Source organism: Cynocephalus volans, chromosome 1, assembly GCF_027409185.1.
Source record: "Cynocephalus volans isolate mCynVol1 chromosome 1, mCynVol1.pri, whole genome shotgun sequence".
NCBI classification, from domain to species: domain Eukaryota; kingdom Metazoa; phylum Chordata; class Mammalia; order Dermoptera; family Cynocephalidae; genus Cynocephalus; species Cynocephalus volans.
Window position 1 is genome coordinate 292,759,684 of NC_084460.1, and position 15,988 is coordinate 292,775,671.

A 15,988-nucleotide genomic window follows, 5' to 3' on the forward strand; every position below is an offset into this window, starting at 1 on the left:
GGGTGCTGCAGGGAAGTGAGGGATGCCTATTTTGTTTATTGCTTGCAGATCGGGAATCACGCATAGTGTAGGTATGCTAATGTTAAAATCAACTATTAATAGATTGTGTGTAGGAGAATTCTCCAGGACGTCCAAAATTAGTCGTTCTTCTGTATATTTAATCTGGTAGTTTTATTTGCAGAATTGATCCCACCCCATTACATTTATAGAGGTTTTGTTAAAGAAAAGAAAGGACTGTTCCTGAGAAAATGGTCTGAAAGCAACAGTTATTATTTGGGATATGGTAACATATGGTGATTTTATTTTCTCTCCTTTATCAAATATGTTACTTATTTTTGGCATGGCAAAAGTTCCCATTGCAACCCCAAATCATCTTCAGTGAAGTTCTGCCATTTACTAATAGAACCGCAAGAGTTAGAATTACACTGAGAGGAAGTGTAGGTTCTGTCACGGGAGATTGTGGCTTTGACAAGGACAGTCCCATGAGAAACAGCAAAGAGGCCACCGACTCAGTCACAAGTTTGAATGGTGTGATGCCCAAGAATAGAGCACTGGGTTTCCCAGCCAAGCAGAGGCTAAAAAGGGGACACACGATCAAGTATATGGTAATAGTTGACTCCAGATTACGTATGAAACAAAACGATTTTCTTTTACAAATTGATAAGACAACAAGTGCCCTCTTAGAGATTTGGTGAGAAACTGAAGATGAAGTGTGACCAAACATCTCGGCACAATCTGGCCACGTAGCACGTTCTGGCCGCTTCTTAGTGGGCTCACATCCATTTGTTTGGGGACTGGCTTGGACTTATCAGACCTGTGCCTTCATCTGTTTGCTCTGAATCTCTATCTTCTATCGTGCAGAAAGCACAGGAAAATCAGGAACAAACACACGGGAGACTTTTTAAAAGTAGATAAAAGAAAAGTGAGCATGAATGAGGTTGTAGAAGAATGAGCACATTAATGGAGAGATTATTTGCTAAAGCTGCTACTTCCAAGACGGAATATCAAATTACTTTATATCTAATTGCATCCCTATCTCTAAAGAATGCAATAAATTCAGAAACACAAGCTCAATAAAACACGTCAGAGCTCAAGTTGCTGTTGGGACAGATTCACTTGGCAGTAGATCGGGACGAGAATCCGGGCTGGCAAAGGAAGCCTGGGATTCCCGTTTGCTGGTCCAAGTGTCCACAGGACACTCCCAAGCAAAAGTCTTCAAGATGATCTTGGTGGGAACTCCAGTTTGTGAAGGGAGAGGCCACCGCCCAATATCTGAAGCTAGAAGCAGATTTCTGGTTTGCTAAGCCGGGCACCTGGGGGGAGGAGGCACTGTGCTTACAGGACAATGCCTCTATAAGAGAGGAAACAGCTGATTTATACAGAGTTTTGGGAAGCAGGTAATTCAGGGACTGCAGACTTTCAGGAGCAGGAGTGTTCATGGGTAGGTTAGCATTGAGCCATCGAGGCAGGCTTTCTGGAGGGTGGCTGTTACTGACTGGCTGGTTTTCAGATGTGCAGGGCTGCCACTGATTGGCTGGCTAGATATGCGGTTAGCGATATAAGTAGTCACTGGCCAATTGGGATGAGTTTGAATAGCTACTTTTACAAAGAAGTCTTATGTTTTGTAACGGTGAATATGCTAATTAACTTGATTTGATCATCACGTATTGTACACAGGTATTGATATTTAACTCCAAATCCCACAAACATGAATAATCAATTATATTTCAAAAATAAACAAAATACAAAGATTTATCTCCCCAAAATTAAATAAGTGTAAGTATACTAAAAAAAAGTAAGACTGAAAAAATAGTTACTTTTTACTATTTTTCAAAGAACAATTAATTTTTTCCTAGAAAGATAAGAACGATTTTTATTCTGAGGGCAACAAGTAGGAAGATTAAAGTAGAGAAATGGAGGGTGAGGTGCAAAACATGGGAAGAGCATGGCTCTGCTGGATCCCAGGTGTGAATCTTGGGGCAGGTACATCGTTTTCCCAGAGAGCAGTTCGCACTAGCTCAGAATACCAGTGTGCACCAAGACGGCGCCAGGGAGTCCCCTCTGGTCACCGTCTAGGGATCCATGGACAGTCATTTTCTTGTTTCTCAATAGTTTCCAGTGGGCTAGAAGACCACCAAACGAATAAAGAAGGGGAAGCAGAAGAGCCTACTTCTAGCCAACTACAGTGTGATGGACGAGGTAATTATGACTTAAACGTTATAAAAATGGAAGCAGAGTTCTGATGAAGAGAAGACACAGGACAGGGAAAAAGGGAGACTGAAAGGAAGAGTTGGATGTAGGAAGCGGCGATGAAAGGAGATTTCAGAGGAAGAAGTAGAGAAGGGGGATATGCAAGGATGGGGGAAAGAGGATCTCTGGGGCAAATGAAAAGTCTTCATAAATCACATTTCTAGCCCAGGAGCAGAGCCACCAACACAAGGACATGAAAAGTGTCCTTGTGTCATGTGTTTCTCAAAAGATGTGCCAGAAAACCCTGAAGCACAGTTGGAAAGTAGCCAAGCATGTCACATGATAGGAAAGGCCGCCCAGGGGTGTCAGGTGGGGTGGCTTGGTGGGTACCACAGATTCCAGGGAGAGCAGTGGCAGGTGGTCTGGTCCATCCCAGAATCTTATTCTCTCCATCTACTTGGTTGTGAGCCCTTTGGAACTGCAGGGGGGCAAGAATTCAGTATGAAGTCATGTTTGCCAGGATGGGCTCTGTTAATTTTATATGGACGACGTAGTACAAATGTACTCCTTGAAATGACTGTTTTCTTATTTACTACATTAGTGTATTAAGTCACACCTGATCTTCCATGGGACCCAAGAAAGCCAAGTGAACTTCGGCTGGTAGATGATAGTGTCACTTTGTCATAACCTTAGAAAGGCCTCACTCAAAAGTCAAGTGGTCCTGCTACTTAATTGTCCAGGGGAAAGACTTCAGATCAACTCTTCTTAACCCAGCACGTATTTTTAATGGACAACCTTCAGCAGGTCACTGGTTTACATAGTGATTGCCTATGAAAATTTGCACATGAAATCTTATTTAATCCTCACAAAAATATTAAGACATTAACAGGATAGGACAAGTTTCTACTCTTGAAGATCTGAAGTACACAGGTAGTAAAGGGTATTTTTTCAAAGTCCCATTGAGAAGAAAATAAGACCCAGGCCCATCCCGGACTCTTAGTTCTCAGTTCAGTAGGGTTTTGGTTCCTTTAGAAGAAAGACAGGAAGGAGAATCCAAACATCTTCATGAACTCGAGCTTCCTGCAGCATGGATTGTCCTAAGATTTATAACTTTTGTTTACTAATTTGTGTTTTCTCACTACCATCTGTTATTTTCTAGATACTGTGGATATTGGAAACAACTCTACTTTGGGAAAACCCTCCAGGAAAAGAAGTAAGAATAAATAAGAATGTATTTGCTTTTGATGCTGTAAATAAGTTTTTTAATTCCACAGTTTTAGTGCTATTGTTATTATTTTTATTTACAATACTGATGGCCTCCCGCAGATGTTTATGTCGTAATATTTGGAACCTGTAATCTGTTATCTTACATGGCAAAAGGACTTTACGGATACAGTTAAACTAGGGAACTTGAGATGGGGAAATGATTCTGAATTATCTGGGTGGGCTCAATCTAATCTCATGAGCCATAAAAAGCAGAGAACCTTTCCTGGGTGTGAAGAAAAGAAGACGTGACTAGGGACGGATGGTCAGAAAGATGCGGTATTATTGGCTTTGAAGATGCAGAAAGGGACCAAGGAATGTGGGTGACCTCTAGAAGCTGGAAAACTCTCCTATAGCCTCCAGGAAGGAATGAAGGCCTGCTGATACCTGGATGGCCCAGTGAGCCCTGTGTCAGACTTCTAACTGACGTTAACCATTGAATAACACATTTGTTTTGTTTGAAGCCACTGAATTTGTGGTTATTTGTTATGGCAGCAGTGAAGAGTAATGCAGAATTTGGTCCTCGAAAGTGGAGTGTTGCTATAATACATTCCTTATAATGTGAAAGTGGGTTTGGATTTGGGCAGGTGGCAGCAGGGGAAGAATTTTAAATAGCTTGATAGAAAAAGCCTAGATTGCCTTGTAGAGATGTACATGCTAAAGACTGGGATAGTGAGGACTCGGAAGGAAATGAATAACATGCTGGTGAAAACCTACATTGTCTTAGAGAACACCTAAATCATCATGAACAGGCTGTTGGTAGAAATATGGAAATTAATGGTGTCACTGGTGAGGGCTCACAAAAAAAAAGGAAACATGTTGTTGGAAACTAGAGGAAAGGAGATTCTTATTACATAGTCGCTATATTACATAGTTTCTATAAATATATTTGTAGAATGTTAAGAAAAATTCTGTTCTGCAGTTATGTGGAAGGCAGAACTTTCTAAATATGTGGCTAAAGAGATTTCCAAACACAGTGATGAAGGTGCATCTTGGTTTCTTTTTGCTGATGGTCGGAGAATGTTAGAGGGAAAAGATGAATTGAGAGAAGAACTGCTAAGTAAACAAAAAGGAATCAGGGCTGGATGATTTCGAAGTCTATCCAGGTTGCAAAAGATGCTGACATTAGGAGATTCACTGTCAGGAAAGTGTGCTTTGTGGGGACAATCTAGAGTGTGGGTACACAACTTGTAGCTAGTGCCTGGGAAGTCGTGAAAGGTCTGAGTATTCATTCCCACAGAAGGTTATTTGCAAAGATTAGGTATGTGATTTATAGGTCCCCTAAGCTGTATCAGAAGAAGTCAAAATACATACATGATTATCTAGAAACGATCTGTGGAGAAGCCTCTTGTCTAATGGAGTAAATCCCCAGACAGACACACCTGGGAGATTCACAGGATTCTTGAGAATGCTCTACCATGAAAACCACAGATGTCCATGTCCTGTAGAAACTGCAATCTGTTACTCTATGTGGCAGAAGGGACTTTGAAGATGTGATGAAGTTAAGAATCTCCATGTCGATAAATTATTCTGAATTTGGGTGGTCCCGATCAAATCACATGGGTCCTTAAAATCAGAGAACCTTTCCTCCTGTGGAGAGAGGGATATGTGACAACAGAATAATCAGACCAATGTAGCTGGCTTTGAAGACGAATGCAGGGGTCCACGAACCAAAGACTGTGGGCAGCCTTCAGAAACTGGAAGAGGCAAAGAAATAGATTTTCCCCTAAAGCCTCCAGAAAGGAACAAAGCCCTGTGGACTCCTTGATTTTAGCCTGTGAGATCCCATGTCAGATTTCTCACCTACAGAAATGTAAGATAATAAATTTATATTGTTTTAGGCGACTAAGTATATGGTAATTTACTGCAGAAGCAATAGAGAATTAAGACCTTTTGTAAGACAAAAAAAAAAAGAAAGAATATTTTACCTTATATGGTTACGTTAGATCTTTTAAAATAACAATTCTGTTTTTTAAAATTGCTCACATTGCTATGTTGCTGTTTTTTTTCCTGATTTTAAAGAATATGTTCCTTGTAAACTTTGGTGTATATCTTTCCAGATTATTTGTGTGCTTGTATTAACACATTGAGTATTATGTTGTATACCTAAATAAATCTATTCATACTGTTCTATTTCTCTTACTATAAATTGATATGAACAGCTCCTGACTTACAATGACTCAACTCACAATTTTTTGGTTTTATTGGAATATAACCCCACCATAAGTCTAGAAGTATCTGGGTTTGTAATAATTTGACTTAAGATTTTTTGACTTTACAATGCACCCTGAAGGAGGGTCATCACTGATGGCCCCAAGAGTGGCTCAAAGGCCCCATCACTGTGCCAGAAGTAGGCAAGGGCAAGGCCACCAGTGCTGTGGCTCTGCCAGTGAGATAATAGGTCAATTTCCAGCCGGAGTCACAGGTCTAACATGCAGTGGCAGCCTCTGCATAGACACCTAGGGTCAGCCTCCATTAGCAGAGACCATGCACCACTCGGGACTTCCAAGAGCACCCTGTCAGGACAATCAGCAAGTACAGTTGTTTCCAGTTTATGGCCCCAGAGAAGGGTGTCATTAATCTACCAGTCTGTAGTTTTCCACGTAGTGAAATAAACGTCTAGGCCATTTGGGCAAAAGCCAAGTCATCTGAGTTCTGCTGCTGAGAGCAGTGACCACGTCCACTCCTGGTTCTGCATAGCTGGCTCTGGGGCTGAACAGCCACAGCAGTCCAGTGGACATGGGCACCAGCCTCTCATCAGTGAACCAGACCCAGTCCCCAGGGGAATCTCAGTGAAGTGAGGTCCCCACCGAGCCACAGGTGTGCTTCAAATTGTAAAGTGGAATAGAGAGCAGAGGTACCACTGGGGCAAAGTGCCCACGTTCCTGCCTATACCACATCTGAAGAGCAGCCTTGTAAGGCCTTCCTTCCTGGTCAGTCTTGTGGAGTCTGAGTGAATCCACCCCAAAATGGGGGTCTCGGTGGGAGAGTCACCAGACCTCCCTCCACGGGTTAGGCCTTCACTTTCAGCAAGTGAAGCTCTACGAGTTGTTATTATGGTCACCATGTTAATAAGGTACACTCTCTACTCCCCCAGTGCCAATCGCCTTCACACACTCACGTGTGTTCATGTCATTCAAGAAAAAGCAAAAACACACTGTGGTTCGTTAAAGTCCTTCAGGTGCATCAGGGTTAGGTTAAATGTAAGTGAGAGGATTTGTGCTACCACTGCAAGAGTATAAAGATTATTTAATGAAAACTCTCCATATCAAAGTTGAGAATGTCCCCCCGCTTCCAAAACAGTACATTATCCATGACATTGTCAGCTTCGAGGAGCATGCCTTCTCATTGAACATTTGCATTTACATGGCACACACATGAAAGGGGAACTTATAGATACACAAGCATAACAATTATCATTCAGTCTAAGGCACCAGCAGGAGTTAATCTTCCATTTTTGCAAAACTTTCAAAGGAAGGTCATGTCCTGTATCTCCCAAGCCACAGCACACGCACAGTTAAAATGTAACCCTATAGTCACCCTCCACACTGCTGCACTGGTCATCAAGAATTTTGCCCCATTCCTGTGGACCAAAGTATGGGAAAAAATTCTTAAATACCTCTGACATAATAAGGGCTGGCAAATTGTATTTATAGCTCTGAATGATTAATTTTATTCTCTCTGGTTTAAAGGAAAAAAGAGAAGGTATTCCTGGAATAGAATAAAAGGGAAACGTCAGAAAAACACACCTCAACAAGGTAAGCAGGCAAAGGGAAGGATTCACAGCTTTTGAGTTTATTAAGGCAGTGCCCATCATGCTCTTGGATGCCTGTGGTGTCCTGAGGGCTGCAATAGTTTGGTACCTACTGTATCAGTTAGGACATGGGCTGAGATGCTGTAACAAAGAGGCCGGAGAGTACAATGGCTTAAACAAAATGGTTGGTTTCTCATACACGTAACAGTCCATAGGTAAGCCGTCCAGAGTTAACATGGAGGCATCCTCAGTATGTGGCTTTCTTCCCTTGCTTGAGAAATTTGTATTAATTTGAAAGTATATTCCAAAGAAGACTGAATGAAGAAAGCAAGTTGTATGTGTATGTGTGTGCATGTGTGGACTTGCAAAAAATATATCTGTATAAATGTACATATTTCTGAAAGTACATATCTATAAATCCTTGTATGTGCATATGAGATTATCTGTATAGGGAGACGGCTCCCTTTCACATGCCCACACAGAAGAAATGTGTAGAGCCAGAGGAAAGGTGACATGGAGAGAGAATTAGGTGTCCAGGAAGGGAATGAGGTGGGTGAACTGTCCTCAGCCTGTGGTGACAGTGGCAGGAGCCAGGTTAACCTCCATGTCAGGTGGATCCTAAGGCAGGAGGGTCTGAACGCAGTGACTTTCCCACCAAGGGGTCTGTAGGTCCCCAGGGATGTCTAGCAGGGTTAAGGGGAAGGAGACTTTTGTTTAATGAGTAAAGAGCGCTTAGGAAGAGAAAAGGGAAAACCATAGAGTTAGCAAATATGAGGATGCCGTCTACAATATGAGACAGGGATACCAGATGAATAGAGCCAGAAAAGATAAACAGGCAGTGTGGGATAGAGATGCAGTCACCACTCACGGGGAAGACAGATAACCAGGGAGCCAGAGGATGTCACGGAGAGAAAGTCCAGAGAGTCAAAGAGAAGCACAGGTGCCTTCCCAGTGCAGCCATATAAAGTACGCACTAGTAAAAGAAGAGGCACTACGTGATATGAAACAAAAGGCTGAAATCCAATTCCTTGTTTTTTTACTAAAAGGAGAGTTGTCCTTGTGGGTCACAGTTTCTGTAACAGACACTCATACCGTTGAGTGTTTGGGGAAGAGTGGAGATCATTGATTAGTGGATCTTCAGGAGAGGGACTGTTTAGAGATTAGTTGACTCTGACCATCTGGCAGTGGACGCAGGTTCACTGGAGTGTGGCTGTTAGTGACCGGCTGACTTTCCGAAGCGTGGCGATGTGAATGAGTGGCCGACTGTCCGAGGTGTGTGTACTGGTGTGAAGCTGTCGTTAGTTAATTGGGATGATTCTGGTTGTCATTTGTTCATATGGCCAAGGAAAAATGAGTATTCCTAGGAGTGTAGGAACTTTTAATTCTCAGTCTTCCCTTCAGGAAATCCCTCATCCAAAGCTGCAGGAGAACCATTTGCTATTATCCATATCCAAAATATCTTTTCTGGAAGAGAACACTGGAAACAAAATTCCAGGATTCCCCTTCATTGATTAAGAGTTACAGAACTGCTGGATTGAAAGTGTCATGCCCATGAAGGATGATAGAAGGAAGAGAAAGTAGTGATATTTAATAATTAGTTACTTGAATGGCAGAAAATGTACTGCATGCAATGCCAATGTATTTAAAGATGATCCAAATACAAAACCTCAAGAAGCTTGGAGTTATATAGTCACCTGCAATTACTTTGAGGCCACTAAGATAAGCTGTGGCTACTAGCTGTGGGCCTTTGACATGTGTCATGTTTTCAACTAATACCCCTAGAGCATAGACTATTTTTCACGTACACACAGAATAAAGGGATTATAACAGCATGTGGGATACAGTGTAGGTAGTTGTTGAAGGAGAATTTTAAAATCATGATGTCTTTTCCATTTCTGGGTTCCATGAGAATTGGCTGCGAGATATTTGATGTAGCCAAATGTGGGGAGACGTGATGTTTCAGAAAGATTGACCCCCCATTGTTTCCAAGACCCAGTTAATTATAGCACTCCTCATTTGTTTTTTAGTATTTGGTTGTGGGTAATGTTAGATATTTTGTTACATTTTCTTACATAATGTCCTTTCTTGAGCCAATAGATCATGGCTGACAAAATAGCCTGGTTTTTGGTTTTTGTTTCTTAAATTGGAGTTTTTCCTTACAAGTTTTGTGTCCTTTTTTGGCCTGCTCAATGAGTAGATGAAGAGGTATCTAGATCTATACAGTATAAGGAAGGTGACCTGTTTATTGAATCAGAAGGGAGGCACCTATGATCTTTGTGTCCCTTGGGTCTTATTTAAGACTTGGGAGAGGAAGGTTGTCTTCCTTTTTCATGGCTGCATGACAAATTACCACAAACACAATGGCTCAACACAACACTCAGGTGTTATCTCAAAGTTCTGCAGGTCAGAATTCTGGATGGGCTCAACTCGGTTCTCTACTTAGGGTCTCACAAGGCTCAAGTCAGCCAGTCTGAGCTCTTTCCTCAAGGCTCTGGGAAAAATCTTGCAACCGAGCATGCCCAGGTTGTTGACAAAATCCAGTTCCTCGTGGTTGTAGGACTGAGGTCACAGTTTCTTAGCTGGTTGTTGGCCAGTGATCACTCTCAGCTCCTAGAGGCCACCCACATTCCTTGACCTGTGGCCCCTACATCTTCAAGCCAGCGTAGCATGGAGTCCTTCTCACTTTTGAATCTCTGCCTTCCTCTTTTGCTGCCACCTGGAGATAACTCTGCCTTTGAAGGGCTCATGTGCTTAGACCAGACCCACCCTGATAATCTCCCTTTCTTATGGTCAGCTCTGCCATGGAGCATAACGTAATCATGGAGCCAATGGCTCATGTTCACAGTCCCTGGGATTAGGGATGGAAATCATTGTGGGCAGTCCTAGAATTCTGCCTACCTGAAAGAAATCCCTAGAAAATCACTGTCCAGATGTAATTGAATTTCCCAAGCAGATGATACTGGCTGCCTCTATAAAATGAGGCACCAAGCAAAGCCAAACAGAAGTGTATTAAAGAAACGAATTTGTCTTTAGCTGAGACTGAAGAGATGATAGTAAGTGAGTTGGGTGCTGCAGGGAAGTGAGGGATGCCTATTTTGTTTATTGCTTGCAGATCGGGAATCACGCATAGTGTAGGTATGCTAATGTTAAAATCAACTATTAATAGATTGTGTGTAGGAGAATTCTCCAGGATGCCCAAAATTAGTCGTTCTTCTGTATATTTAATCTGGTAGTTTTATTTGCAGAATTGATCCCACCCCATTACATTTATAGAGGTTTTGTTAAAGAAAAGAAAGGACTGTTCCTGAGAAAATGGTCTGAAAGCAACAGTTATTATTTGGGATATGGTAACATATGGTGATTTTATTTTCTCTCCTTTATCAAATATGTTACTTATTTTTGGCATGGCAAAAGTTCCCATTGCAACCCCAAATCATCTTCAGTGAAGTTCTGCCATTTACTAATAGAACCGCAAGAGTTAGAATTACACTGAGAGGAAGTGTAGGTTCTGTCACGGGAGATTGTGGCTTTGACAAGGACAGTCCCATGAGAAACAGCAAAGAGGCCACCGACTCAGTCACAAGTTTGAATGGTGTGATGCCCGAGAATAGAGCACTGGGTTTCCCAGCCAAGCAGAGGCTAAAAAGGGGACACACGATCAAGTATATGGTAATAGTTGACTCCAGATTACGTATGAAACAAAACGATTTTCTTTTACAAATTGACAAGACAACAAGTGCCCTCTTAGAGATTTGGTGAGAAACCGAAGATGAAGTGTGACCAAACATCTCGGCACAATCTGGCCACATAGCATGTTCTGGCCGCTTCTTAGTGGGCTCACATCCATTTGTTTGGGGACTGGCTTGGACTTATCAGACCTGTGCCTTCATCTGTTTGCTCTGAATCTCTATCTTCTATCGTGCAGAAAGCACAGGAAAATCAGGAACAAACACACGGGAGACTTTTTAAAAGTAGATAAAAGAAAAGTGAGCATGAATGAGGTTGTAGAAGAATGAGCACATTAATGGAGAGAGTATTTGCTAAAGCTGCTACTTCCAAGACAGAATATCAAATTACTTTATATCTAATTGCATCCCTATCTCTAAAGAATGCAATAAATTCAGAAACCCGAGCTCAATAAAACACGTCAGAGCTCAAGTTGCTTTTGGGACAGATTCACTTGGCAGTAGATCGGGACGAGAATCCGGGCTGGCAAAGGAAGCCTGGGATTCCCGTTTGCTGGTCCAAGTGTCCACAGGACACTCCCAAGCAAAGTCTTCAAGATGATCTTGGTGGGAACTCCAGTTTGTGAAGGGAGAGGCCACCGCCCAATATCTGAAGCTAGAAGCAGATTTCTGGTTTGCTAAGCCGGGCACCTGGGGGGAGGAGGCACTGTGCTTACAGGACAATGCCTCTATAAGAGAGGAAACAGCTGATTTATACAGAGTTTTGGGAAGCAGGTAATTCAGGGACTGCAGACTTTCAGGAGCAGGAGCGTTCATGGGTAGGTTAGCATTGAGCCATCGAGGCAGGCTTTCTGGAGGGTGGCTGTTACTGACTGGCTGGTTTTCAGATGTGCAGGGCTGCCACTGATTGGCTGGCTAGATATGCGGTTAGCGATATAAGTAGTCACTGGCCAATTGGGATGAGTTTGAATAGCTACTTTTACAAAGAAGTCTTATGTTTTGTAACGATGAATATGCTAATTAACTTGATTTGATCATCACATATTGTACACAGGTATTGATATTTAACTCCAAATCCCACAAACATGAATAATCAATTATATTTCAAAAATAAACAAAATACAAAGATTTATCTCCCAAAAATTAAATAAGTGTAAGTATACTAAAAAAATGTAAGACTGAAAAAATAGTTACTTTTTACTATTTTTCAAAGAACAATTAATTTTTTCCTAGAAAGATAAGAACGATTTTTATTCTGAGGGCAACAAGTAGGAAGATTAAAGTAGAGAAATGGAGGGTGAGGTGCAAAACATGGGAAGAGCATGGCTCTGCTGGATCCCAGGTGTGAATCTTGGGGCAGGTACATCACTTTCCCAGAGAGCAGTTCGCGCTAGCTCAGAATACCAGTGTGCACCAAGACGGCGCCAGGGAGTCCCCTCTGGTCACCGTCTAGGGATCGATAGACAGTCATTTTCTTGTTTCTCAATAGTTTCCAGTGGGCTAGAAGACCACCAAACGAATAAAGAAGGGGAAGCAGAAGAGCCTACTTCTAGCCAACTACAGTGTGATGGACGAGGTAATTATGACTTAAACGTTATAAAAATGGAAACAGAGTTCTGATGAAGAGAAGACACAGGACAGGGAAAAAGGGAGACTGAAAGGAAGAGTTGGATGTAGGAAGCGGCGATGAAAGGAGATTTCAGAGGAAGAAGTAGAGAAGGGGGACATGCAAGGATGGGGGAAAGAGGATCTCTGGGGCAAATGAAAATCTTCACAAATCACATTTCTGGCCCAGGAGCAGAGCCACCAACACAAGGAAATGAGAAGTGCCCTTGTGTCATGTGTTTCTCAAAAGATGGGCCAGAAAACCCTGAAGCACAGATGGAAAGTAGCCAAGCACGTGACATGATAGGTAAGTCCGCCCAGGGGTGTCAGGTGGGGGTGGCTTGGTGGGTACCACAGATTCCAGGGAGAGCAGTGGCAGGTGGTCTGGTCCATCCCGGAATCTTATCCTCTCCATCTACTTGGTGTGAGCCCTTTGGAACTGCAGGGGGGCAAGAATTCAGTATGAAGTCATGTTTACCAGGATGGGCTCTGTTAATTCTATATGGACGACGTAGTACAAATGTACTCCTTGAAATGACTCTTTTCTAATTTACTACATTAGTGTATTAAGTCACACCTGATCTTCCATGGGACCCAAGAAAGCCAAGTGAACTTCTGCTGGTAGATGATAGTGTCACTTTGTCATAACCTTAGAAAGGCCTCACTCAAAAGTCAAGTGGTCCTGCTACTTAATTGTCCAGGGGAAAGACTTCAGATCAACTATTCTTAACCCAGCACATTTTTTTTTAGATGGAAATGTTATATTTTTTATTTATATTTTTTTTAAATTTTATTTTGTTGATATACATTGCGGTTGATTTTTGTCACCCCTTACCCAAAACCACCCTCCCTCCTCCCTCTCCTCCCTCCCCCCCAACAATGTCCTTTCTGTTTGCTTGTCGTATCATCTGCAAGTAATTGTAGTTGTTATATCTTCTCCCCCCCCGTTTTTTTTTTTTTGTGTGTGTGTGTGTGTGTGAATTTATATATTAATTTTTAGCTCCCACCAATAAGTGAGAATGTGGTATTTCTCTTTCTGTGCCTGACTCGTTTCACTTAATATAATTCTCTCAAGGTCCATCCATGTTGTTGCAAATGGCAGTATTTCATTCGTTTTTATAGCTGAGTAGTATTCCATTGTGTAGATGTACCACATTTTCCGTATCCACTCATCCGATGATGGACATTTGGGCTGGTTCCAACTTTTGGCTATTGTAAAGAGTGCTGCAATGAACATTGGGGAACAGGTGTACCTTCGACTTGATGATTTCCATTCCTCTGGGTATATTCCCAACAGTGGGATAGTGGGTCATATGGTAGATCTATCTGCAATTGTTTGAGGAACCTCCATACCATTTTCCATAGGGGCTGCACCATTTTGCAGTCCCACCAACAATGTATGAGAGTTCCTTTTTCTCCACAACCTCGCCAGCATTTATCGCTCAGAGTCTTTTGGATTTTAGCCATCCTAACTGGGGTTAGATGGTATCTCAGTGTGGTTTTGATTTGCATTTCCCGGATGCTGAGTGATGTTGAGCATTTTTTCATATGTCTGTTGGCCATTTGTATATCTTCTTTAGAGAAATGCCTACTTAGCTCTTTTGCCCATTTTTTAATTGGGTTGCTTGATTTTTCTTGTAAAGGTGTTTGAGTTCCTTATATATTCTGGATATTAAACCTTTGTCAGATGTATGTTTTGCAAATATTTTCTCCCACTCTGCTGGTTGTCTTTTAACTCTGTTAATTGTTTCTTTTGCAGTGCAGAAGCTTTTTAGTTTGATATAATCCCATTTATTTTTCCTTTGCTTGCCCATGCTTTTGGGGTCATATTCATGAAGTCTGTGTCCAGTCCTATTTCCTGAAGTGTTTCTCCTATGTTTTCTTTAAGAAGTTTTATTGTTTCAGGGTGTATATTTAAATCCTTAATTCATTTTGAGTTGATTTTAGTATATGGTGAGAGGTATGGTGAGAGTTTCATTCTCCTGCATATGGATATCCAGTTATCCCAGCACCATTTGCTGAAGAGGCAGTCCCTTCCCCAGTGTATAGACTTGGTGCCTTTCTCAAAGATCAGATGGCAGTAAGTGTGTGGGTTGATTTCTGGATTCTCTATTCTATTCCATTGATCAGTGTGTCTGTTTTTATGCCAGTACCATACTGTTTTGGTTATTATACCTTTGTCGTATAGCTTAGAGTCAGGTAGTGTTATGCCTCCAGCTTTATTTTTTTTGCTCAGCATTGCTTTGGCTACGCGTGGTCTTTTATTATTCCATATAAATGTCTGGATAGTTCGTTCTATTTCTGAGAAAAATGTCTTTGGAATTTTGATGGGGATTGCATTGAATTTGTATATCACTTTGGGTAGTATGGACATTTTCACTATGTTGATTCTTCCAATCCAAGAGCATGGGATATCTTTCCATCTTCTTGTATCCTCTCTAATTTCTCTCAGCAGTGGTTTGTAGTTCTCATTATAGAGATTTTTCACCTCCTTGGTGAACTCAATTCCTAAGTATTTTATTTTTTTGGTGGCTATTGTAAATGGGCAGGCTTTCTTGATTTCTTGTTCTGCATTTTCACTATTGGAGAAAAGAAATGCTACTGATTTTTGTGTGTTGATTTTGTATCCTGCTACTGTGCTGAAATCATTTATTAATTCCAAGAGTTTTTTTGTAGAGGTTTTAGGCTGTTCGATATATAGGATCATGTCATCTGCAAACAGGGACAGTTTGACATTATCTTTTCCAATCTGAATGCCCTTTATTTCGTTCTCTTCTCTGATTGCTCTGGCTAGTACTTCCAACACTATGTTGAATAGGAGTGGTGAGTGTGTGCATCCTTGTCTAGTTCCTGTTCTTAAAGGAAAAGCTTTCAGCTTTTCCCCATTCAGGATGATATTGGCAGTGGGTTTGTCATATATGGCTTTAATTATGTTGAGATACTTTCCCTCTATACCTAATGTATAGAGGGTCTTTGTCATGAATGAGTGCTGAATTTTATCAAATGCTTTTTCAGCATCTATAGAGATGATCATATGGTCCTTGTGTTTGAGTTTATTAATATGGTGCATCACATTTATTGATTTGTATATATTGAACCAACCTTGCATCCCTGGGATGAATCCCACTTGATCGTGGTGAATAATTTTAGGTATGTGTTGCTGTATTCTGTTTGCTAGTATTTTACTGAGGAATTTTGCATCTATATTCATCAAGGATATCGGCCTGTAGTTTTCTTTTTTGGTTATATCTTTACCTGGTTTTGGTATCAGGATGATGTTTGCTTCATAGAATGAGTTTGGGAGATTTGCGTCCGTTTCAATCTTTTGGAATAGTTTGTAAAGAATCGGTGTCAATTCCTCTTTGAATGTTTGGTAAAATGCTGCTGTGAATCCATCTGGTCCTGGGCTTTTCTTCGTTGGGAGCCTTCTGATAACAGCTTCAATCTCCTTTATTGTTATTGGTCTGTTCAAATGATCTACATCTTCATG

At 41.4% G+C, this 15,988-nt stretch overlaps 1 protein-coding gene across 10 annotated transcripts in view; it reads left to right on the forward strand.

Moving 5' to 3' along the window:
- LOC134372355 (nuclear body protein SP140-like protein) overlaps nucleotides 1-15,988 on the forward strand; it is a 116,798-nt gene that overhangs the window by 65,354 nt on the left and 35,456 nt on the right. For 8 of the 10 annotated variants that reach the window (XM_063089869.1, XM_063089851.1, XM_063089878.1 and 5 more), the window contains 5 exons: nucleotides 2,113-2,199; nucleotides 3,350-3,403; nucleotides 7,146-7,211; nucleotides 12,383-12,469; nucleotides 12,689-12,805. In XM_063089869.1, the coding sequence (XP_062945939.1) occupies nucleotides 2,113-2,199; nucleotides 3,350-3,403; nucleotides 7,146-7,211; nucleotides 12,383-12,469; nucleotides 12,689-12,805 (411 nt within the window). The remainder of the gene's footprint in view (nucleotides 1-2,112; nucleotides 2,200-3,349; nucleotides 3,404-7,145; nucleotides 7,212-12,382; nucleotides 12,470-12,688; nucleotides 12,806-15,988) is intronic. The other 2 variants (XM_063089892.1, XM_063089919.1) reach the window with 2 other exon arrangements.